Raw genomic sequence first — 25,776 nt, 5'->3', positions numbered from 1 at the left:
GCTAGTTTCAACTGTTCAGTGCATCTCAAGTGTACGTTTTCATCTTCTAGCATGTATGGCTTTATGTCATAACAAAGAACCAAACATAAGATAACAAAGTACTGGTACTCAAGAAAATTGACATCCCGAAAACCACATTGAAAAGCTTAATATCATGTCAGGGCCTACTTCACTGGGAATCTGGGACTCTCAATTAAAAATCAGCTCTTTTATAATGAGCCATTTAGAAGAATTTCAAGCCCAGATCAGACATCTACATCATTATTAAAAAAAATTACTGGCACATTTGTGTGATATATCTTAAAGTGTAGTATGCGCATAAGAGATTAACATTATATGTGAAAGCTTAGCTTCTCTTGCAGCGTATTGGCGTTAGAGACCAATATTACATCTGAAAGCTTTGCTTTTCTTGTAGCAACACTCTATAAATTTAAACCATTAACTTTTCCTGTTCACGTGTTTGGGCTACTTAACAGTGATGTTGCTATTTGCTGACTACACCACATGTCCGAAACTCTTCATATCCACTGTCATTGGCTGGTGAGATCACGTGACATGAGCTATGACTGGCTTAAAAAAACGCATCGCAATCTCAATTTCAATGCTTCGGAAAGTAAAATGCGGTGTTTGGTGGAATTCGAATTTATACTTTGTAATACAAAAATATGCAGCGTATGTGTTGCTGCACATCAAACATCTTTCCAAAACGTGGTTTTTTCCCTCCCGAGTTTCATTTCTAAAGCACCGAGAAGTTCTACGCCCATGTATAAAACCGTAACCATTCAAAGGATTGATAAGTTATACAGTTGCGAAAGAAAATATACTGTCAGTTAACAGGGAAAAAGTGTATTTTTAGCTGATAAATCTGGGAGAAACCCGAGATTTTTTTTTCGTTGTCCGCGTATACGCCCTGTAATTCCTGTGACAGCCTGCCTGTGGAAATAAAATACAATTGGTTCACTTTGATGGAACTCAGTGCACAAAAGATGTTCACATTTGGAGAGTCTAGTGTGTGTTCAGAGACTTCAGGCAGGTTCTGCATACCCCGTATCAGCACTTCGTGGTGGTTAATGCTTCCACTAAGGTGGGATTTGGCCTCATCACTGAGCTAGCACTATCTTGGCAAGAAAATTATATTCATTTTTCCCTCCTGTTAATCATCTCCATACAGAAATAATAATGTCTCTGTCACTACGACTTTAGACTCGAAACAGTTGCAATTGGTACGTCTTACACTGCAGTCGCCATCATAAAATTCCCCCTGCTTTTGGCTGAGAAATATTCAGCTTCAAACTTGCTCTATTTGTAGACTTCTTTTGACTCGGTGCGTACATACCCCTCACAATGTGGCCTGCTACCCCCAGGCTATACAGACGGCCATGTGAACATATTGGGATTTTTGTTTTGCGTGGTTATTTCGCAAAAGCAGCTTCGATATGCCTCGTAGAAGACAGTGAGCGTCCTTCTACCGAGTTTCAAAGTTCGACCGAAGAACAATACTTGCCTACAGGGATTTACAGATTATCCTTCGGAGAAATCTGTAATTGTGTCTGACAGTTCCGAGCAACTGTGATGTGGATCTGTAATCGGTGCACGCAGGAGGGAACGACAGACCGACAGAATCGATTCCACCCACCTCGTCGCACCGCTACGTGTGATGACAGACGTATTTTTTGCACGGCAGTGATGGATCGTTCTGCCACATCAGGAACCGTATCGCAACAACTTTGGTCTGCTGTGCAATAAGCAGTGTCCACGCATACTGTTAGATGTCGTTTGCAGTAGAGCGGACTGTCCGCAAGGCTTCCACTGCTGCTTTTACCACCGATGCCGACACTGCGGTCGTTTGAGCCGACATCGGTGCGATGCACGATGGATGTGGACAACTGAATGGGACGACATTGTTTCTACTGACAAATCCCGATTCCACCTGCTCTACCAAGATTGGGAGATTAGAACCTGGAGACACTGTGCTGAGAGACCGTCGAACTGTTGCCTTATGCATCACTGTACTGGTCCTGCACCCTATGTTGTGGTTCTGTTTGGTACCAGATTCCAGTCCCACACCCTCTAAGTACACGTCGTCGGTACACTAAACGGCCAGCGTTACATGTCTGAAGTGTCGGAGGCTGTCATCCCCCCCGCAACTTCAGATCTTCCGATGGCCACATTTTGACAGGATAATGTGTGACCACATTGTGGCACGGAATGTTCGTGTCTCCTCTGTCCTCCATCGGATTGCATTGCTGCCTCGACCTCCCCGTTCTCCCGATCTCTCGCGTATCGAAAATTTCGGTCGATGACTACGGGATGACTGGCCGGGTATACACCACCCGCTGCTACACCAGATCGACTTCGGCAGTATGTGGAAGCAGCACGGATTGCTGTACCCCGAGAACACGTCCGGAGTCTCTCCGATTCGATGTCGAGGCGTGTAGCGGGACTCGGCCAGCAGCGGCACCGACACTGGAGACCGATTTCGTCATCTTCCTCACTTCGCACGGTGCGTGTCTTCAGTGACGTGATGTTTGTACAAAGTGTTATCTCCGAAGTCAGTTTGGCTGTGATATCTCTGGTCTTTCTTGGCATTGCATTTTGTATGGCTAGCAGTGTATTTACTATTCCTTTTAGGTAACTAATTTAGAATAATCCTGTTTACGGCGATTACAAGGAGCGGGAAAGTGAGGCAGCTGTGACATTTTTGTGCCAGTTGAGACATTTTCCCGCAGTGTGGAATGTACGTTTGTGCGTTTACAGCGGTGACCGTGGCGGTGGCGGCAGCGGCAGACCCGCAGCCGGCTTCGGCACCCCCGCCAGCTGCAGCTCCCGTCCAGAGGAACCCCGACCCGTTGCTCGACGAGGACGACATAGATATCGACATCGACAATCTGAATCTGGACGACAACGGCACGGAGAACCTGGTGAGCTCCCCGCATAGTCCCACGTAGCTGCTGCGCAGTCTGCAACACGGGTCTGCTCTGACAGCGGCTGTGATCCGGTAGCGTTTTGGAACAACCCGAAGACAAATTTTGTAGGGACCCATTGTGCTGTCGAGGTTTAACGTTATAATCTAGTCAATTATGGTACGTTGCCTGACCAAAAAAGTGAAGCCCCCAGAAGACACGTTCAAATGTCAGTGTAACTTCACACACGTACTCGGTCGGCAGGTAGGTAATAGTTAGAACTGCAGTTCTCCCTGACAGGTGGGACGGCCACCAGAGTGTGTTACTTCTGTTCGTCGTATGTAAATTGCCGGTAGATGGAGGAGAGGGAAGGAAATGTCGATATCGGCTGCAGTGGAACTTTGTGCAGAATTGGCTGTGACGAGTGAAAGTACGTGACGGAGCGGGACTCTAATCTCGGGCCCTGCGTACTAGGCAGGTGCACTGACTGGACACGGTGTTAATCTCGAGTACACGGACTGTCTCGGTACGCTCCCCAGCTGACCCACACTCCCACCTAGTGTCACCCGTCCGCTGTCCTCCACGCTTGCTAATTTTTAGATTCCTGTCGGTTGTCAAACAGGTGCCGGAGGTTGTGGATTTATAGCTAGTTGAGGCAGCTTGGGTAGACGAATGCACGGTGTGTGTTCTTCCGGACGTGTCCGAAGGAACAGACACTGCACGAAATCTGCAGTGATTCCACATAAAGCCCTGATGCAGCCGACATCAATAGTTTCTTCCCTTTCCTTTCTCCCCCCTCCATCTTCATTTACATTAATATGTCTCACAGCTGGAGGTTCCACTCGGTGTCTGTTCTTTCACAAATGCCTTAGAGAACGTACACCACGCATTCGTGTAAGTGTGTTCAGTGTTGTTACTGAGCCTGGTAGGATATTTTAGGGAGGTGAACATCATCAGATGTTGAGCGATCTCTGTGAAGGATGTGGAGATCCCACACATTTGTGACAGAGAGCGTCGTCACCACTCGACACAGTTTGGAGGGGGTCTCACTGTGGATCTCTTTTCGGCCGGCCGGTCGACTCGTCCGATATCGGCCTTTGGGGCTTTTGTACGTAACGGTATACGACGACACAAACTGCCACATTCGGAGTGGTGTCGTGACCGGCAAGGACGGACTGAGGATGAATGTCGTCGCACTGTATTTGGTGGTGAATCGCACTTTTGCACCGCACCGAGTGACCACTGTCGTCGAATACAGTGGGGACCCAGATAGAGGTCCTGTTCTTCTTACGTTTCGGAAAGGCACGGCCGTGTTGCTGTCGGCATCACTGTGGTGTGGGGTGCCGTACCGATAGTGAACTCCCGCGGTACAAAGGTAAATTGTGTTCTGCGTCCTTGCGGCTTACATCTCGAGTGAGAGTGTCGCAGTTCCATTTTTCGACACGCACGGTACCCGTCTCGTAGAACTGTCTCGACAGTGTCGTGACCGGCGAGGTCCTCGGCTCTGTCCCCGGTAGGACGTGTGTGTGACTGGCTCGGACGTGGATTCTGGCCCCGTGGCAGCTCTGGCAGGAGGACCAGTTATGACAGTTGTGGGCCATCTGGCACGGGAGTGGATACGACAGCTTTTTGACAGCCTCCTTGACGGAATCGGTGCTTGTGTTCGGGCTGGCCTGTGAATTTTCATTATACCCCCTTCTGAGCATTTCACTTTTTCTTCCGGCCAGTGTACTTAAGAATGTGAACGATAATGTTCCAGAGGAGGAGGCGGACATACTTCCCACAAACTGTGTATGTCGTATTTGCGGAGCCTGTACTCGGAATAGTCTGCGAAATAATTTCTCTGCTTGTCGTGTGTGAGGAGAGAGTGTGGAGACTAGGTTGTGTGCGGAAGCAGACTGTTAATCATTTAATTTAAATATTATCAGTTAACAGATAGCACCCTTGTATAGCTCTTCTTTCCATTTTTCTTGCAGTTTCTGAACTTCATTTTTATGTGTATATAAATATTAAGCTATATCTTCAAAAATACTGTTGAAGAGTTGGAACTGTTGTTTGTGTGTGGTATGTTGCTAAAACAGTAAGTGGCATTATGATGTAGAGTAAGGCACTTCTTCAATTTATTCTGTGATGCCAAAACACTTAACAAAGATAGTTGCAGTAATGCTAATATTGCTGTGCAGGTTAGTTTGTTGTCATTTCTAGTTTTTCACCACATGCTATCTTCCCTCTGTATTTTACTTTACTGGCAAATTTTTCTGTATTACCAGGTGGTTATAATTAAAATTTCCTTATTTAACGTGCTATCACACGGAAAGTAATTACTGTAGGAGTACCAAACTGCGTAGCATTAATGTCGAGGACACAGGAAAAAGAACTAATGCAGAATCAGTTCAGTTTAAACACTTTTAATGTGCCGCTTCAGTACATCGTACCGTTACATACCGGTACCATTACTGCTACACGAGTGGCTCAGTACGGTACCCGTCAGTGTCCAGAAGAGTCTGAAAGTGCAGAATTGTGTTCCGCACGGCAGAACGGAGCGTGTCCGTAGGTATGCTGCCTACCTCTCTCGATATGCCGCACTTCAGATCGGCACGTGGTTCAAATGCTCCCCTGGTAAACCCTGTCCTTCAGGCGGCCCCACAACCAGAAATCACAGGTAGTGAGATCGGGCGATCGCGTCGGCGAAGCATTAGGAAGCGATCGGCTGTTCGATAGTTACCAAATGTGTTTCGGAGAAGGGGTCGAACTTCACAAGTGATGTGCGGTGGGCCTCCATCTCGCACAAAAACTGAGTTCGGTGCTTCTCTCCAGTACGGTGGGCGTGACATGCCGGTGGAGTATATCGCAGTAATGCCGGTCAGCCACACTGCACGTCTTCGGTCCTCGAGTGCGAAACTGTTCAAAAACAAACGGGCCGACGACGAACGTAGCCGTGAAGCCACACCGTACTGTAACACGTTCACCGTGCAGAGGAACTTCTTGCACAGTGTCTGGAGGTGAAGATACCCACACTCGGCAATTGTGCGTGTTCACCTCAAGCGTCAGAGAAAAACGAGCTTCATCTGTCCGTAGGACGCTCCAGGGTCGGCGCTAGTCACTTTCAGTCCTCGTGAGAAAGTGGAGAGCGAAGTCGACACGTCGTCGTGTGTCCTTTGGTGCGACCGACTGTACGACACGGATCTCTTACGGATGCCGTTTGAGAACGGTTCCGAGCACTTTCCGTGTAGTGGACCACGGGATGTTCAGCTGTTTTGTGACACAGCACGCTCACTGCCTGACGATCGGGAATTGTGCGTAGTGTCGTCTGCCGTAGCAGCGGCGATTTTTTATCGACCGCCTGTGGTGCGACCGGTCGTCGGCCGCTTCTCGGAGTGACGCCCAGTTCTCCGGTCGATTCGAAATTCGTCGTACTCGGCACGGCACAGGTGGAGAAAGAGGACCCTTCCGTAACCCTTCCAGTCGGTGATATTCACGAAGTGCAGCTGCAGCATTACTGTTGTTCCGATAATAGAGCTTCACCAATAATGCTCTGCTCTTTTTGTCACAGCTCGTGTTGACATGTCAACAAGTGCACTGCGACCAGTCAGATGTGAGAGACTACGAATCACGACAACTGGACGGTGGCGCTGTGACGCCTGGAAATTGTGCACCCCGTACAGTAATTAGTTTCCGTGTTGTACTGTGTCGAATAGGGAAAGTTTAACTACAGCCACCCAGTATGTTTTTCAGACTCTGCCTACTATTTTAATTCCCTGTGTAGTACGATTTGGTTTTGACAAGTGCCACATCGTGTGAAAGTATGAGTGAATTAATAACTTTGTTCTTTTCCAGGTATAAACAGCAGGACCTGGTAAGTTTTTTTCCTGTGTAGCTTTTTGCTGTAAGAGTGGAAAAGTACAGCAGGAGTGACTAGCTGTCGAAAGTATGGGTCGATGCAACACACTCTGAAAGTAGTTTCTTAAGCTTCACGCAGTGCTTGTCGGGACTGTCGTAGCTTGCTAGCAGATACCTACTCTCTCGTCTCTCTCCTGTGCTATCACTTTTTGAAGTTGTAAGGACTAGCACAATAGCAAATAGACAATTTCCGCTTTTCTTCATTTATTGAAAACCCAGTTTGGTATGTGTGACGAAGGTGAAACAATAATACATTCTTTTTAGTAGCTTTGTAAATAATGTCAATCAGTTTTGATTCATATTACAAGGTTTAACTGTTGTTTGGGTACTTTTATTGAACTAGTCCAAGGTAATATACGATTGGAGTCATTAAAACGTAGCTATCACGTACAGAAATACTGTAAGGTTGTTAATGGCTAGCGAGAGCTGCCAGTCTTGTGTAACAATAGGCTCTGTAAATTGTTCAGTGACCAATGTGCAGTGTAGCAGTGATACTTTGTGTAGAGTGGATCACAGCTTAACTGGCTGGTAGTTGAGAATGGTACAAATTCTTTATTTATTTATTTATTTTAAACACCTTCTTTGATGGATTCTGTGTTTGCTAAGCATAGGTTTGTCAATCAAGTGCACAAATGTACCATCTGAGTTTGTCAGATTTAACATCACGTTTGAAGCAGCTGTCTTGGTGTGCATATTGTGTCACGAAGTATTATGGCAGTAGTGGACAATGTACAATGTACAAGGTGCTGTGCAGGATAAAAACTAAATTGCTCCAGCTGCCAGATGTCTTGGTTATCTCTATTGTTAGGTGACTAACCAGGGGCATGGGAACCCGTCACAGTTGCAGGTTGCATATCTAATGGTTTCCAGGGGAAGCAAAACTTTCAGTATTTTGTATAATTGTTGACCAAGTTTAAGCAGCTCTCGTAACGTACTCATTAAGAGATGTTACAGGTTTAACATAGACAGACAAGTGTAGCAGTTAGAAACTATGCATATTATGTCTTGCGGCAGTGTAACTCACGATGGTCATATACCTGGACTGTATTCGTGTGTATTTGAGAATGCGAGCACTTAGTGACTTCCAACATACTTAACACACAATTTCGAATATTTAAGAGCTTTTTCTCACTGATACCCTCTTACAAAATGCTGAAGCGAAAAAAGTTTTTCTCTTACTTAATTTTCTCTGTTGATTCAAACATCTGTTTGAGGCATGACATTTTATTTTGTTACTTCTTTGCTGCTAACTGTATTCGAACAGTTTGCAACAGTATCCACATATACCAGTGAATGTGTCTGCAAAATTACATCATTGTATAACACACAGCTCAGGAAATATGACATAAACACTGAGATGTGTGAAAAACTAGGTAGAGTGCAGATTACCCAGGCTATACTCATCCTGAGACTTCCAACAAATTTTCTTGCTCAGGTATTTAATGTCAAATTTCTAACACATTAATTCTTTTGCAAAGTAATCAGAAGTTTGAAGCAGATTTAAACACAAGAGTTCACTTTTGTAAAAGTATCATTGTGTTACGGGTGGCAAGCAACTGGCCTCGCTTACTTTTACAGACGCTTCCTTATACCGTCGACCTTGTCTGTCAAATTAGTTGTCACTCAGAATTTCTCTTAAACACAGCTCTGTAGTCCATTTGGACAATATTCTGCATCACAGAGATTACTATTTAATTACCTACTGGCCTCAGAGCAATAAGAGAATAGGAGTTTGTTTTCTTGCGGCAGTTTTTAGAAAGGCTATTTTACAGTTTCTTAAATAAATCTACCAGTTACATTAATTCAGTTGCATTATTATAATAATTTGCTCGGTTCAGATGAACACACACATTACGCATCGGATCTGGTCAGAATATTGTAGTGAATTGCCGATTGAGAGTGAGTTTGTTACCATTTTACCCACCTGACAACTCTAGCCACTTTTGAGAGGTCATGTTTGTGACGTGTAAGATTCAGTGCCATGTTAAAAAATAAATTTCAGTACACATTGTCTTACATGCTACTCTTCACTTAGGGAAAGAGAAAAATAAATGAAATTAAAACTTCGTAACTTTGAAGCAACAAGTGGTGTCTGTCCAGAGTAATTTGAGGTGGGATGACTGTATTAAACTTAGCTGTAGAGAAGGCAGACACCAGACTTGGATTCATTGGAAAAAAAACCTGTGAAGGCGCAGTTCATCTGAGGAGGAGTTTACTAGCTAAACCCTTGTTCAATGATTTTGAGGTCTGGGAGTCTTAAAAGTTTGGATTAAGAGGGGGGGGGGGGGGGGGCGGCAAAAAGAGCAACATGTTTCACCACAGGCCTCTTTCAGTCAGAAAGAATAATAATTTATTGAAATGTCATCAGAACTTTGAAACTCTGCTGAGAGCGTTCTCCCACTGAGTCCTGTCAGTCTGAATCTCTGTTTCATCAAAATCAGTTTTCTGGTTCAAAAGAATGTTTCTGAGACGACTCGTGCTGCTACTGCCATATTGCCAGACAGTGGACATCCCGACCCTATCCCACCCCTACGGCTGGCCTATATCACATTAGCTTTGGGGAGGATGCCCGTGTAAAAAGCATTCTGTGCTGTTACAAATCTTTATTGACAGATATCCTCGGAAACTTGATCGATTTTGCTGACTGCACCTCTGTGACCATTCCGTTTCGTGGAGAACTAAAATATTTTTTTTGCATAACAGTTGATGTTGCATGAGAGTAGAAGATAGTACCATTTCTGGAACCTGAGCAAGTTAACACAACAGTCGGTGCTTCTTGTCATTCGTGTTCTTGTGCCTTTTTACAGTACAATGAGACATGTCACACCATGTGGCATGCACGGGGAAGGAAAATAGGCGACGGTGTCGATTGTCCTCTTATGTATTCACCCTTCATTGCCACATGTTTTTCCCAATGGTGGATGAACTGACAGAGATGCGGGGTGTAGATTGCATTTTGGCTATGTGTAGGAGGATCCACCTATAAAATTTGCTCATTATCAATCAGGAAAAGACTAACAGACTACTGTTCACTGGTTTCTTCATCTGAAGAAAAGACATCACAACCCTTGTGAGGAGAATATTGAGGATGAGGAAAAATGTGATAGCCTAAACAAGTAGAGAGAGAGAGAGAGAGAGAGAGAGAGAGAGAGAGAGAGAAAGTGTGTGTGTGTGTGTGTGTGTGTGTGTGTGTGTGTTTAAACAGCCCCTGACATACCTTACTGTGATTATCCTTCTCTATGACCTCATAAAGTTGTTAGGGAAACTTTGTACTTTTCTTCTGCACTTGTTTGGCCCCCTTAAAAGTGTAATCATTTAGCACCGTACTGTGGCAGTTCCAAAAGACAACCGGTGGGATCTTGACTGGTTATAGCAGTTCCTCACCACTAACTAATTAATTCATTAGGGTGAGATCGGAAATGTTCCACGACATATTACCGTGTCAGACACTAAAGGACAAGTCATTCCTCACGAATTGTTTGATTAATTCTTAATGACGACAGCTAGCCCACCTGCAATTTCTGTAATTCACATTGAGAGGTTTGCTTACTTCGTGTCTTGTAAAGTTGTCTCCATGTCCCAATTGGTTATCTTCTCCTCCACCAGTTGTGGCTCCACAAGAGCGTACTGTTGATTGTGAATAATTGAATGGCAATTGCACCATTACGAGGGTGAATCAAACTTAAAAGTTTATTTAAGCTTCACAAAAATTCATAAAGACGAACTTATTTTTCTGTATAGTCTCTTGAATGGGAAACACATTTTTGCCAGCAGGTAGACAGTTTCTCGGTCCTGTTTTCGTAAAATGAACTCGCCTGTATTATCGACCAATTGCACACAAACAGTTTGACAGTACCGTCATTATTAAATCTGTCCTCAGGCTGCTTCTTCTAGTGGTCCAAACAAATGAAAATCACAGGGCAATAAGTCCGGACTCTAGGGAAGACATTCTAGTGTTGTCCAGAATAATTCTTGGATTATTTGTTGAGTTTGGGCAGCTGTGAGCAGTCTAGCATTGGCAGGATTACTCATGAAGCACAATCACATCCCAGACTGTAAATACATGCCATTTCTGACACTTTACACATTTTATTTGGTCCAAAAGTTGGCGATAGCATGCAGCTTTCACATTATGGTGATTGTGAAAAAAAAATTGATGAGAACAGCTCCTTTAAAATCAAAGAAGACTGTTGCAAGAACCTTCCCCGTGGATAGACAATTTTTGGCTTTTGACTGGTGCAGATTCGTCCATTTTGCTCCGTTCTATGCTGTTCTATGCTTTCTGAAATCTGAGGTTGTCGGTAATGATCAGCTGTGCACTACTGTAGCTTATGCGAACCTCAGTAGCAATTTCGGCAACAGCTATTTGACGATTGTCTTCAACAAGCTGGCCAAAAGTGGGAATATTCTCCTCAGTCACGCTGGTCCGTAGGCGACATCAGTGAGCTGTGTTTGCAACAGTTTTTTGTCCTCTTAACACTGTTTGTGACATGCATACACTTGAGTCTTTCTTAAGGTTCAGGGTTAACTGCTGTAATTACTAACATTCCACATGAAATTGTTTTTTATTCTGTGTATTACATAACTTTTTAAATACTACAACTACACGGTTCGTACGGTTTTGGAACTGTATATTACGTGTGTGATCTCGTGTCGGTTACATTTTTAATAGTCGTGTATGCACTATACTAGTTGCTAATGCTATCTGGTGATGGCAATTCTTTCCTTCACTACTACTGGTCTCTCTGTACGTTTAGTTTGGCACTGGGCTTCGTCTGTGAATCGGCTGACTTCAGTACCTTATTTGACCACTGCAGCATGACTGGTGCTTATCTTTCTTTGTAAGTATTGATGCAACAGCTGACCATCGCGCATATAATAGTTCTTTTTGTTTTTAACACATCTACGATCTGATGGGCTTTCAGAACACGTCAGTAAACTAAATTCGATAATGACTTTCCGCAATACCTTAAGTGCCAATCTGAACGGTTGCATACCTCGTAGAGGGAAGCGTTTGTCGAGTGAAGAAAGCAAAAAACATAGATTATCTAACTTTGTTTCCTCGGAGGTGTCGACCTCGAAACTTTGACTGCCCCTGTAGAGAAAGAGAAACTGTCGCGAGTGAAGAGAGACGGTCGAGTCATCATTACACTTGTGTTTCAGGACGTGACTATTGACGAAGACGAGTTCCTCACCGACTGAAGTTCGTCCCGGTGTTCGGCACGACTGTGAGCGGAGGCAGGCTTCACTGCTTACGGGCAGAGACCGATTTGCAGAGTATTGAGAAAGTGTGGGGGCGTGCGGGAGAATGTGTCTGGGAGGCACTGCCCACCGTGTGGTAGCACCAGCTACTTTGTGTTTACTTGAATGTGATTATGTATTAAATAGTTAGCTTTTGATAGTTATATTGTGTATGTTGCTGATTATTGCAGTCCCACTACGCATCCAGTCCCTTAGCCCTGTCGATCGGCACAGCAGTTCCTCTATACGGTGCTGCCACAGTACTCAGTGTTTTACACAGGTTCAGTCGGCGCAAAACCTTCAGGTGTAGAACAAGTTTGGCCTGGTTTGCAGAGACACACGTATCTGCTTACCAGTCTACAGTGGCACGACAGTTTTCAGGCTGAATTTGGAAGACTGCTTTAGAGATAAGGTATTTCCGTACTGTGCAGATGTGGAAGACTATCTGCTTCTTACAGTTATTTTTTTTTGATAAGTGAGAATGCCTTGTCCCCAATTTTTGCAGCTGTGGGGAAACTGCTTCACCTGTCCCCTCACGCCACGTCCCACCTCCGTGTCCTCGCACTCCAGATCCTGACCTGTGCTGACTTTAGACCGAGCGAGGTGGCACAGTGGTTAGCACACTGGACTCGCATTCAGGAGGACGACGGTTCAATCCTGTCTCCAGCCATCCTGATTTAGGTTTTCCGTGATTTCCCTAAATCGTTTCAGGCAAATGCCGGGATGGCTCCTTTGAAAGGGCACGGCCGATTTCCTTCCCACTCCTTCCCTAACCCGAGCTTGCGCTCCGTCTCTAATGACCTCGTTGTCGACGGGACGTTGAACACTACCCACCACCACCGTGTGCTGACTTTAATGTGCTCCCTGTTCCTGAAAAACAACTCCTGACAGCAACAGCCTCATCTCAACCTGCCCCCCCCCCCCCCCCCCACCCCCTGTCCCACTCCTGCATCTGCATCTCTCCTACCATAAGAGCTTTCAAGGGGAGGGTGTGTTATGTGGTTGCTGAAGTTTTGCAAGGACTTCTGTATTGAAACCAAAGAGACACGTATTTCGGCTTTTTGGTAGACACAATCTAGTTCTTGAAAAAATTGAGGTCCAAATGGATAACCATATGGGGTCAGAAGTTGATAATGTTAAAAGTTATTAAGGGTTTTGTGTTTTTCATGCTGTAGTTTTAGTACACGTCATTCTACGTGTCTTGCAGAGTAAGCGCGGCAGTCGAGGTCCCCCTCCTCCCAGCAAAGCAGAACGAATCTGTTGTCAACTCTTTTACGTGGCGTTGTTGGTGATTTTAAACTCAAATGGCAGTGGACAAAAAAAAGTTCAGTTGCACCATTTTTTGAAGAAAGCTGAAGTGGCACATTTAATATACAAATGCTATTTTTGTTTAGCCTTTGAATAACATTTTTAGTATTATTGTGTTCTGTAGGATTTTCAATTGTACACATTTACTAATTATAAGTATGTAGTTGTTAAAAGGAAGAGCTCTGTGGTTCCTGTCACCATGGGAGAATTTGTAGGAAAGATTAGGGTAAACACCTGAAGAGGAATAGTTCTTTTTTCTTTATGGTGGGTAAAAGTGACAGTGCCAAGTAAGTGTAACATATTTAAAAATGGGAGAGAGACAGAGAGAAGGGGGGGGGGGATTAAACTTAGATAAGTAGAGATTGCTAGGTGATTGGTAGAGCGTGAGACTCTGAGAAAAATCGTGGGTTTGAGCCCAATGCTTGGGGGGGAGGGTTCAAGGCATTACCACTAAACCGCTGGTCCGTGATTGATTCTTGGTCATGGCTTTCTTTCTTCATATATATTTTTTAGTGTATTTGATAATCAGAATACTTTCATTTGCCCTTTTTTTAAGTAAACCATCCAGAGGCGTGATAAATGGTCAAATAAGTAAATATAATGCATTGCCAGTCACTTTCATCGTGATACATGGTACAAAAATAAACCTAAAGAATATTTTTGCATAACCCTAATTGATTGTCTATTCTTGAGCATTCTTGCAATCAGTGGTCTGAAACTTATTGCAGAAATCGGCAAAACTTAAATATTTATTGCACCGTGTGCAACATGCAAATGAAATCTTGCCCCATTGAAATGTTTTCTGATACTTTGTATATGGAAGACATACCTGATTCACATTGCTAAAAACAGACCTGTCAGGTATCAATTCGGTTGTGGGCCAAGCATATAAAAACTTGTCTCGAGAGACAGGTGGGGACAACTAGTGTCGTAATTCTGTGCTCTGCTGTGATGTCGCACAATTCTGAAGCCGTGGTATGAAATTCCTTACCTGTCAGAAGAAATAAAAGTTGCACAGTTGACGAAGGTAGTTCCACTTTGGTGGTATCACTGCCACAGTGCGGGTGGGCGGGCTCACCAGCAACAGCATCATCATCTACAAAGTCTTTTCATAGCGCGTCATGTATCCCTATGAAAATAACTTTTAGTACATTATTTGTACCTCTTTGATTATTAATCACTCTGTTTGATGTTTTACTTCAAAAAATAAATAAATCAATAAGTAAATAAAAATAAAAGGCACGACTAAGAATGGAACGCGTACCAGCAGTTCGGTAATCTAACATTTCGATCGTCTGACCGCTGACCTCGCTCTGCTACATGTGGAGAGTGACGAGTACCTAAGCTGTAGTATGAAAATGTAAAAGCACTGATAAACTGTACATTTTCCTGAGTTCGAGTCTCGGCCCGGCACACAGTTTTAATCTGCCAGGAAGTTTCAACCTGTACATTATTAACTCTGGATCCCATATTATATTGATAAAAAAGTTTGTCTAAAAACGATCTTTCAATGCACAGCATTGAAAATACTATTTGCCATCAAACTTCCATCAACAACTTTGATCTCGATTTTTTTTTTTTTTTTTTTTTTTTTTTTTTCCTCAAAAATGAGGGAGTGTCTAGCAAAAAAACCTAAACATGTCTCTTTATTTTTAGTATACTGTGTCTTTACAGGACTTGATCCAATATGTATATCAGCTACCACCGGAACTTGCAAGTTTTCCAACAAACAGCTTCATAAGAAAAAGTAGCCCATTATTGGTAGGTTTGCCAGAGATTAAGTACAGTGCATAAAAGAAGTTACCTGTCCAAATTGGGATTGCAATAATAACTGAATAGTGACAGTATTTGTCTTCTGTATTCCTCCAGAATGATCATTGGATGTGGTGCATCATTGTCCAATGATCCACACCTTACAAACATGACACCAAAAAGAAAAAAAAAAATTTGTACAAAATAATATCATACTGCAGTATTGATTTTTAATTTTACATATTTTTGTTATTGTTATATTATTAAGTTTAACCTTATTATAACTACATAATTATTTAATTTTTTTGACAACATAGCATCTATATAATTTAAGAATTATATAGAAGAAAACATGGACATTTCTGTTTCACAGAGTTACTATCTACAACTTTACAAACTAACACCCAAGACCACTATGTCATAAAAATCTATACTATAACAAAACTAGATAATGTTGACACCACCACACTCTTATGTGAAATATGCAATACATCACATCTCAAACTAGAAATGAACTAACTGATACCCATTATATTTGAAATCATAACTGAAATATTTAATATTCTACATCACAAGAAACCAAACTACTTCTACATCTACATCCATTCTCTGCAAGCCACCTGACGGTTTGTGGCGGAGGGTACGTTGAGTACATCTATTGGTTCTCCCACCTATTCCAGTCTCGTATTGTTCGTGGAAAGAAAGATTGTTGGTATGCCTCTGTGTGGGCTCTAATCTCTTTTACTTTATCCTCTTGGTCTCTTCACAAGATATACGTAGGACGGAGCAATATACTGCTTGACTCCTCAGTGACGGTATGTTTTCAAAACTTCAACAAAAGGCCCATACCGAGCTACTGAGTGTCTCTCTTGCAGAGTCTTCCACTGGAGTTTATCTATCATCTCCGTAACGCTTCCGTGATTACTAAATGATCCTGTAACGAAGCGCGCTGCTCTCCGTTGGATCTTCTCTATCTCTTCTACCAACCCTATCTGCTACGGATCCCACACCGGTGAGCAGTAGTCAAGCAGTGGGTGAACAAGTGTACTGTAACCTACTTCCTTTGTTTTCATACTGCATTTCCTTAGGATCCTTCCAATAAATCTGTTTGGCACCTGCTTTACCGATGATTAATTTTATATGGTCATTCCATTTTAAATCACTGCTAATGCCTACTCCCAGATAATTTATGGAATTAACTGCTTCCAGTTGCAGACCTGCTATATTGTAGCTAAATGGTAAGTATCTTTCTATCTGTGTATTCGCATCACATTACGCTTGTCTACATTGATTTTTGCCATTCCCTGCACCATGCACTTCCTGGAACACCTGATAACATTACACCACCTGCTTTTCACAAAGTTAAATGCAGTACTTCTCGTCTTTTTAGAGTGAATATGGGCCTGAAATCTACTGATTTTCCTCTTGTCTGAAGTCATCTGAGTTGGTACTACAGGCTGTTGTATAGAAATGAATAGATCTATTGAGCAATAATGAGGTTGTCTACTTGTTCACTATAGCATATATTTGAGGCAAAGAGAATACAAAGCACAAGAAAACAATAGAAAAGTAGAAATGATGTGTAGTAATTCCTTGGAAACATCTTGTTCACTAAATAATTATGATACAGAATGAGATTTTCACTCTGCAGCGGAGTGTGCACTGATATGAAACTTCCTGGCAGATTAAAACTGTGTGCTGGACCGAGACTCGAGCTCTGGACCTTTGCCTTTCGCGGGCAAGTGCTCTACCAACTGAGCTACCCAAGCAAGACTCACGCCCCGTCCTCACAGCTTTACTTCCGCCAGTACCTTGTCTCCTACTTTCCAAACTTCACAGAAGCTCTCCTGCGAACCTTACAGAACTAACACTCCTGGAAGAAAGGACATTGCGGAGACATGGCTTAGCCACAGCCTGGGGGATGTTTCCAGAATGAAATTTTCATTCTGCAGCGTAGTGTGCCCTGATGTGAATCTTCCTGGCAGATTAAAACTGAGCACTTGCCCGTGAAAGGCAAAAGTCCCGAATTTGAGTCTCGGTCTGGCACACAGTTTTAATCTGCCAGGAAGTTTCATATCAGTGCACACTCCGCTGCAGAGTGAAAAATCTCATTCTGGGCGTAAAGTATGCTTAGGAAGGAAAATAAAAAACATGTGCAATTTCCGTCAAGCGTATTTTCAAAATACGCTACTTTGAGAAATCTCGTGCCAGACTGTAGGTAGCAGATTCGAGAACCATATTAATTCAATTTGGCGCCAGGTGGCATTGATTTCAAAGATCGAAAACATACCATCCTCATAGCTTTTACAATATGCAAAACATTGTAGATATCCCTTTCCACAATATACAAAGCATTGAAAACATCCCTTACCACATTACACCTGTTTTTTATGATAGTGTCATGTCACCAATGAAAAAATAAAACATAGCATACGTTGTCAATAAAACGTGTCGTGCGACATAGTCAAAAACTGAAATTAGAATTACATTAATACCTTCAGCTGCTAACGGGTGTCGATATATATCAACGGGGACAGATGAAAATGTGTCCCCCGACCGGGATCTCCTGCTTACGTGACACTCTCTCTATCCATCTGAGCCACCGAGGGTACAGAGGATAGCGCGACTGCAGGGACTATCTCACGCACGCCTTCTGCGAGACTCACATTCTCTCCTTGTATGTCCACACACTACATTCGTAGCGTCCTACCCCGACACGGATACCATATCCGTATAAGTATATAGTCAAAGACTGTACAGAACACTAGGCACAGTGTCCAAATACTGTATTGAGAGACATAAGTGTAAAGATCATTATTATAAAAGAAGATGACGTGCATTTTTGATTATTTTTCAAACAAAACAAGCAACTGTCAACATATTGATACCACAAATTGTCCGTGTCAAAACAAGCAAAACTTCATTGTAAATAACAAATTTTCTAACCGTGTTAGGATGGTCTGGGTTAGATAGAGAAATGGGAGGGCTGAGGGGCACAACTGAGGCAAATGAGATGGAAGTAGGGTGTGTTTTGTGGGGGAGGGGATGGGTGTGAGTGGGAGAACAGGCGAGTGATGGTGGGGTGAGAGGAATGCAGTACCAGAAAGAATAGCAGGGGTAAAAAGAAGGAATTGGGGGGAATGTTACACCAGTGGTACATTTTCACGGAATTTTACATAATAAAATATTATTATTTTAAATGATATTAAAACATAATGAAAATTTCTTCTTTTATCCATTACACAACTTTCTAGGTACATACAAATTTTACGTACATGACATGCAGGAACAACTTAAAAAAAATTATCAACATAGTTTGGTACATAGTAATTTTCCAAGTATATAAACACATTTTATTGATACGACATGCGATCAGTCCAGTGTTTGACATGTAACACGTCCTTTGATTGGGGGGGGGGGGGGGGATATTTAAAAAATGGACCAATAAACTGAAACTTTATATGAACATGTTTACAAGTGTGGGAGATCATTGGAGCTTAGTACAGGTAAGGCAGGAGGAGAGGGGGTGGGGGTGAAAAGTTGGATGAACAGTCTGCAAATACATAACTGTGAAGATGACATGTTATACTGCAAACAGGCAGAATGAAAAAACTCTCGCACATTAGCTTTCGGCAACAGTCTTCATCAGAGAAGCACGAAAAACAACTGCAATTGTGTGCGTTTCTCTATCTTTTTCTGCGAAAGATTGTGGCTGGAAATTAATGTATAAATGTCTTTTAACTGTGCTGGTCTGCAACTTAACACGTGATCTTTACAGTAAGTAGCAATCTGTCGTTCCATTACGTGTTGACATTCCAGCCTGGAGTTTCCATTCTTTAACATTATTCAAATACATGGTATTTGAAGAATGAACATTCTGTATGTGATCCATGTAGAGTAAGAATGAATATACCACATATTTTGGTCAGGAGTAATATTTAAAATGAATTAATAAGCTGAAACCTCGTGAACATTTTTGCAAGTATATGAATGTAATTAGAACATAATTATAAGGTCGGGCAAGTGGAGCAGTGAAATGTTGGGTAAACAATTTACCCGCGCTTAACATATTCCAGATACATACTATTTGCAATTATTTTGACTTGCGTGTCATAGGATGGAAAGGACAGCGGCGGTGGCGGGGCAGGGGGGAGGGGAGGTTTGAAAGTTACACAAACAAATATAAAATAACAATGATAGACCACAGGTGCAATTAATATCGTTGAAAAGTTCAAAAATAAGAGGCAAGTATTGCGAGTTACAGAAACAGTTTGTTGAATGTATTAAAATCATAGACCACAGGTGTAATTAATTCCATTGAAGAAACTCATAAAATAAAGGGGGCTGGTAAAACAAATTTTGCTGAAAGTGACTCAAATACATATGAAGCAAAAGGGCTCAACACATGTGACAGTACGTAACAGTGACTGCTGCTTGGGTAGTTACTCTTCCAAACCACATACATATGAGCAGATCAGTTTTGTCTTTACCTGCGGTTACTCATACATTAGCTTCTTGGACTATGCACGGCTCTTTACAAAAAAGAAAGCTCGATGTAGTCATAGTCGAGCTGTGCACATCTGCTTTCATACCCCGCAGCTAATTTGCTGCAATTAATATCTGTAGCTGTAGTCCTGCAGTGAAATAGTTTGTGCATTGGCTAAAATTGCGAGTTAATAAGATATACAGAAATGAAAAATAAAAGTTAAGTGAGTAATTTAATAACAAAGGTGCTATTCTAATGTCTGTAATTGATGTAGAGGGCAGAGAATTATGTTGAATAATGTTTATTCAAGAAGGGACATTTGAGATAAGTGGGAAGCTGTCCTACAACAGAAAATACCCTTATTAAATGCAGTAAAATTACATTGGGAGCATTACGAGATGGTAGCGAAGTCCCAAAACTAAATTTTAATTGGAGATATGTGGAAACTAAGTCCATTTTGTAATCACAATACACAAAATATTCGCCAGCTCAAGACAGTTCAGAGTTCAACACAATGATTTACAAATTATTTCATGTGAGATAAAAATTCTTACTCTGCCTATCCTCAGTTCCGTAAATGAACTGGAAAAAATTAAAATTCTACTCTGGAGTACATTCAGATCTCTTAAGAGCTAGACTAGAGTCCCTTCAAAAGTTGGGGTATCGTAGCGCCAGTTCACCACCCAGAATCTGTTAGCCACACTACCGAATAAAGCACTATATCACAGGCAGATCTGCCTTCTACGAGACCTCACATAAGTGCCCCTTTGAGATCTAACTGAAAAATGTCCTCTAAAGTTAGTCTCATAGCAGCTGTTCACAGTCCAGAATATATGCCTGAATCGGACACATTACCACAGTCAGATCTGTTGTCTTCCAGCACAAACGCAGAGGTGTCTCAGTTGTGTCCTTGAGCTTTTCGCTTGATGCAAAGTCCCAGTATCCTCTTGGCTGCTATAGTGTTCCGTCACTGACCGGTTTTCCATTGGCTGAAGGCTGTTCCCACAGAAACGACAACATTCTTAAGCTCTACAGACACAATCTGACTCAACATGACCATTTCCCTGCACTAAACTAATATATTATAACAATATTTAAATAAAAGAAATGTTATAAACATTTGGTCACCCTCAGACTATGTACAATGATTGCAAGTAAAGGTTTGTTCATAAATAAATCGGCTAGTAATCTTGAGCAAGTGTGCTCACGTTATGTGACAGTGAATTTTTGTTAAATTTTGTTTAAATGATTATTTGTGTTTTCTTGACATAAGTGTCTTTTAGTCTTCTTTTCAATTGTCGTGTCCACTAACTCATACGATGGACAAATTTTAAATTAACATTTTTTTTTTAAATTAGCATTTCCAGTCAACATTTAAATAAAGTTAGTAGTAAAATAGTAAACTGTTCATTAAACGAAAACACAGGTATTACAAAATATGAGATACTGAATCTGTGTTCATTTGCTATGTAAATGTGGAGAATACAATGTTCTGACAAACATTTGCTTAATAAAAAAATGTCATAAGTCAATATATAAAATAGATACAGGTGAGACACTTTCAGGGATAACAGCTATCATGCAGTGCAATTGTGAGAGATATTATTTGTTGAAATTATATGAAGCATTTAAACGTTGGATAATGTTACTGATATTTAAAGAAAATAGTATTATAAAACTTTAAATCAACTCTTGTGCTGGCAAAGCTTCTGATATGGTAGAGTAGTGCATAGAAAATTCTTTTTACGTAGCAATGGAATTGCATTCTGTCATCCAGCGTCAGATTCCCATTCCCATCAGACTGACGAAAATGTTGACCGATGGCATTGTTTAGAGGCCAGTGACTGATGTTAAATTAATGCGGCTTGTGTAATTATATTGTCCAGTTACTGATAGAACTAATCAATAAAGGAGATCTCAGGGATGCTGGAATAAAAGTTTGATAAAGTAAATGCCTATTGAACAATAGTAGCGTCCAATTGTGGCCACCAAACAATTTCTTGGCAACTCTCCTTTACTGCAGCCTGAAAAAGTTCTATAATACAACATAATGTGTCACAGAGTGATGTACTGCTCGCAAGTGAGAGACTGTTTGTTTACTCTTAGGACAATGTATCTTTGACTTGTTATATTGTATGTTCTGTGACTATGGAATAAAATGTTGTTGGACAGCTAATCGCTGCTCTATTGTGATTCACGACATAAGAATTTTGGTGCCGAAACCCGGGACAGACTTTGCCGGAGACAATTTCCACGATTGCCGTTGTGAAACACGAATTCTGGAAGCACGTTACGCGGCAATACTACGACGGGGTTTACTGCAGCGATTTGTTACACCACGCAACAAGCTCTTCGACGACAACCGCCATCATACACAGCTAAGTTCAACTGAACACACGGACGAACTAACAGAATACCGTTTTAACAGACTCCCATTCGGCCTGACCTGCAGCCCATTTTTACTTTCTGCAACACTAAGAGAACTTGCCGACAAGTGTATGACAGCATTTCCCACCGTAGCGCCACTTATAAACAAGACTGCATACATGGACGACTTTGTGATCTCAGTAGAAGGTGATAATTTGGTGATAACTATATACTATGAACTTGTAACCCTAATGAAATTGATCAGTCTCCCCTTATCAAAATGGGCTACCAACTGTGAACAACTCCACACTATCTGGAGGGCAGAAGGGCGAGAACTCCACACCCAGACTCAAGTTTTAGGTGTAGACTGGAACACCGCAGGTGACTACTTCTGTATCGATCCTAGCAAAATCATCAGAAGGTCGTCAGAAGAGCCAGCCACCAAACGACTTCTTTTACAATGTACGGCTAAATTCTATGACTCACTCTGACTGTTTTCCCCAGTTTCTCTTGTTGGGAAATTGCTATTCCAGGACACATGGTGCCGAGGAATTGGCTGGGATGAACTTATGCCCTGGGACTTAGAGGCACGATGGCGCGCTTGGATATCTAGCTTACCTTCATTGTCACATATACGTGTCCCTAGATGGATTGCTACAGCTCATGGAAGAGACTCTCAGCTGCACGTATTCTGTGATGCCTCGGAAAAGGCATACGGAGCAGCTTTGTACATCCGTACTGTCTTAGATGATGACGTCGTAACCCATTTAGTCTGTAGCAAGAACAGACTTGCTCCTATTAAGAAGGTGACATTGCCTCGACTCGATCTTTTAGCGGCAGTAGTTGGGACCAGACTATTGTGTTACTTTTGCCGTGCAACAGACTTTAAAATTGCCCATGCGATATTGTGGACGGATTCTACAATAGCACTAAGTTGGATTCGCTGTGATCCTAACAAATGGAAGACCTTCGTTTGTAATCGTGTAACTGAGGTACAAACACACACGACTCCCACGCAATGGAAACACTGCCCAGGACCAGACAATCCTGCTGACCACCTCTCACGTGGACTCCTCGGCTACCAAATGAATTATCTGGATATTTGGTGGCATGGGCCGCCTTGGCTTACACGCCCTCCTGAATGCTGGCCAAACAACGATACTCCAACGATGGTACGACTTCCTCCCGAAGAAAAGAGGAAGAAAACCAAGAGCCAAGTTTTGTCGATATCTACGCCAACCAGCCTTTTGAACTTACTTAAATTCAGCTCGTACTGGAAGCTCATTCGTATCACAGCATGGACTCTCCGTTTCCTACACAACATTCGTCAGAAGAATAAATCTTCAGGAGAACTTACAGCCACCGAATTATCAGCTGCCAAAATGTATTGGATTCGAGTGGGCCAGAGAGATTCCTTCCCCAACGAATTACATGCACTTCAGAATAACTTACCACTGCCAAGAGAGTCAAAAATCGCACGATACAATCCTTTCCTAGAAGATGGACTGATACGTCTAGGAGGTCGACTGCAGTGCACTAGCCTAAATAGGGAACAAAAACATCCTGTACTCCTTGACGGTTCCCACCACTTCACACAATTGGTTATTCGAGAGACACACATCCGCCTTCATCACTTTGGTGTTCGTTCTGTACTATCCGAACTGCGAACCGAATTTTGGATCCTTAGAGCTCGTCAGGCCATCAAAAGAAGCCTATACTCATGTCTCGCATGCAAGATCTTGAAGAATCCACGAGGGCAACAGATCGAAGCACCGCTGCCACCTGAACAAGTTTCACCTGCCAAACCATTTGCTGTAACCGGAATAGACTTTGCTGGCCCACTATTCATCAAAGTGGGGAAGGAAACGCACAAGTCATATATCACTCTTTTCACATGTGCTACCACTCTAGCTGTACACCTCGAACTCTGTACAGACTTGTCAACGGACAAGTTTCTTATGGCACTTCAGCGATTCGCCGGAAGACGCGGACTACCCCACACAATATATACAGATAACGCGAAAACATTCCACGCCACGAATATGGAACTAGCCCAACTTTGGAAGGCATTAACCACCACAAAATCTTATCAGTTCCTCGCCCACCACGGTATTACTTGGAAATTCATTGTCTCCCGTGCGGCTTGGTGGGGAGGATGGTGGGAAAGAATGGTGGGCACTATAAAGCGTTGCCTACGGAAGGTACTGGGACTCGCAAAGCTCACTGAGGAACAACTGAACACCACCTTGATCAGTATTGAAGCCGCGGTGAACTCCAGGCCCATCACACCAGGAGATGATTGTGATGCACTCACACCATCCCATTTTCTGACGGGAGAAAAACTTACGACTATTCCGACGGGACCAGAACCTTCAGCGAGCACGAATTTAACAAAGGAATTCCGACTGAGACAGCAACTCTGTGACAGTTTTTGGAACCGTTGCGTTAAAGAATACCTATTGGAGCTCCGGAACTACCATGAAGTTAAACGCCCATCGGGACGAGTCATCCCCTTTCGCCCTGGCGACATCGTGCTGATCCAAGAGGACCTTCGTCCGCGACATATGTGGAAGAAGGCCAGGATAGAAAAGGACGATAATACTCCGGACACCAGAAGGTCACATCATTAGTCGTCCTGTGCAGCTGGCCGTACCTTTGGAGGTCGACCAGGGTGGCGAGGATGTCACAGAGTGATGTACTTCTCGCAAGTGAGAGACTGTTTGTTTACTCTTAGGACAATGTATCTTTGACTTGTTATATTGTATGTTCTGTGACTATGGAATAAAGTGTTGTTGGACTGCTAATCGCTGCTCTATTGGGATTCACGACATAATGAATTGAGATGCGACTTTAATGGAAGAGGAAGGTATGTTTTTGATTCAAACACAGCTATTGTAATTAAATTAGTGTAATCATTTAACCAAAAGCTACAGATACGAGAGTGACACTTAAATTTTGTGAAGCAGCCATCGAGAACAAACGGGAGAGAGAGAGAGAGAGAGAGAGAGAGAGAGAGAGAGAGAGAGAGAAGAAAGCAGTGCCAGCATGCGCGAGAGCTCACGGCTCCTACTTTCGTATAGTCCACAGCAAATTATGGCAACTGCCTTCAACTTGCTTTACAGAGCAATATATAGACATTTCTCTGGAACATTCTTCATCAGAACAGAAAAAAAATACATCCTCTATATAAATCATGACCCTTTCTCCTTACTTTACAATTTATTTACACACAGAAATTTTATTCTTAATGTATTTTAGCCATAATGTGGCATATGCTACTAATTATTCCGAAAGCAACATTTCATTGTCCCTTTGAACATTTCCCCCCCCCCCCCCCCCCCCCCCCCCCCACACACACACACACACACACACACACACACACACACACACAATGCAGAACAAGGGTTCAACTGTGGTAAGATTAGTATAAATTGTGTTACAGAGGAGTAAACAAACATCATATTCCAATAGAATCATTAACAAAATACACTGTTCACTTGGCAGTTCTTTTAGAGAAAATGTTCGGTACGTACACTTTGTCTGTGTGTACCTGTTTCTTAAAGTTGTTTAAATACATTTGTCTTTATAGAAAATATCCATCAACTTTTAGTAAATATACAGAAATACAATGTTACACACCTACGTTCTAAGTTTCTCCTTTTTTTATCTTTTGTCTTTTTTTCTTTTACTGATTTTTTATGAGAATCTTGTCTGTAACTACGAAACACGTGTGGTACTTCCAGTTGACATATCACAACACTTTCTCAATTTGGCATTCTCTGCGAGGAGGCGGCGGGCCCGTCGACTCGTGCGGTGACC

The 25,776-nt window shown here is 42.5% G+C and overlaps 2 protein-coding genes across 3 annotated transcripts in view; both read left to right on the top strand.

Moving 5' to 3' along the window:
- LOC126108505 (coatomer subunit beta') overlaps nucleotides 1-12,208 on the top strand; it is a 174,399-nt gene extending 162,191 nt beyond the window's left edge. Inside the window, exons 16-18 of one of the 2 annotated variants that reach the window (XM_049913772.1) lie at nucleotides 2,758-2,921; nucleotides 6,741-6,759; nucleotides 11,967-12,208. In XM_049913772.1, coding sequence (XP_049769729.1) covers nucleotides 2,758-2,921; nucleotides 6,741-6,746 — 170 coding nt within the window. In that variant the 3' untranslated portion in view covers nucleotides 6,747-6,759; nucleotides 11,967-12,208. The remainder of the gene's footprint in view (nucleotides 1-2,757; nucleotides 2,922-6,740; nucleotides 6,760-11,966) is intronic. The other variant, XM_049913771.1, reaches the window with a different exon arrangement.
- LOC126108506 (uncharacterized) overlaps nucleotides 1-24,862 on the top strand; it is a 369,053-nt gene extending 344,191 nt beyond the window's left edge. Inside the window, exon 2 of the mRNA XM_049913773.1 lies at nucleotides 12,726-24,862. Within this exon, the coding sequence (XP_049769730.1) occupies nucleotides 22,527-24,587 (2,061 nt within the window). The 5' untranslated portion in view covers nucleotides 12,726-22,526 and the 3' untranslated portion in view covers nucleotides 24,588-24,862. The remainder of the gene's footprint in view (nucleotides 1-12,725) is intronic.
- Nucleotides 24,863-25,776: the final 914 nt, after the last annotated feature.

This window comes from Schistocerca cancellata, chromosome 11 (assembly GCF_023864275.1).
Source record: "Schistocerca cancellata isolate TAMUIC-IGC-003103 chromosome 11, iqSchCanc2.1, whole genome shotgun sequence".
In the NCBI taxonomy this organism is placed as follows: domain Eukaryota; kingdom Metazoa; phylum Arthropoda; class Insecta; order Orthoptera; family Acrididae; genus Schistocerca; species Schistocerca cancellata.
This window is presented reverse-complemented; position numbering and strand designations above follow the sequence as displayed.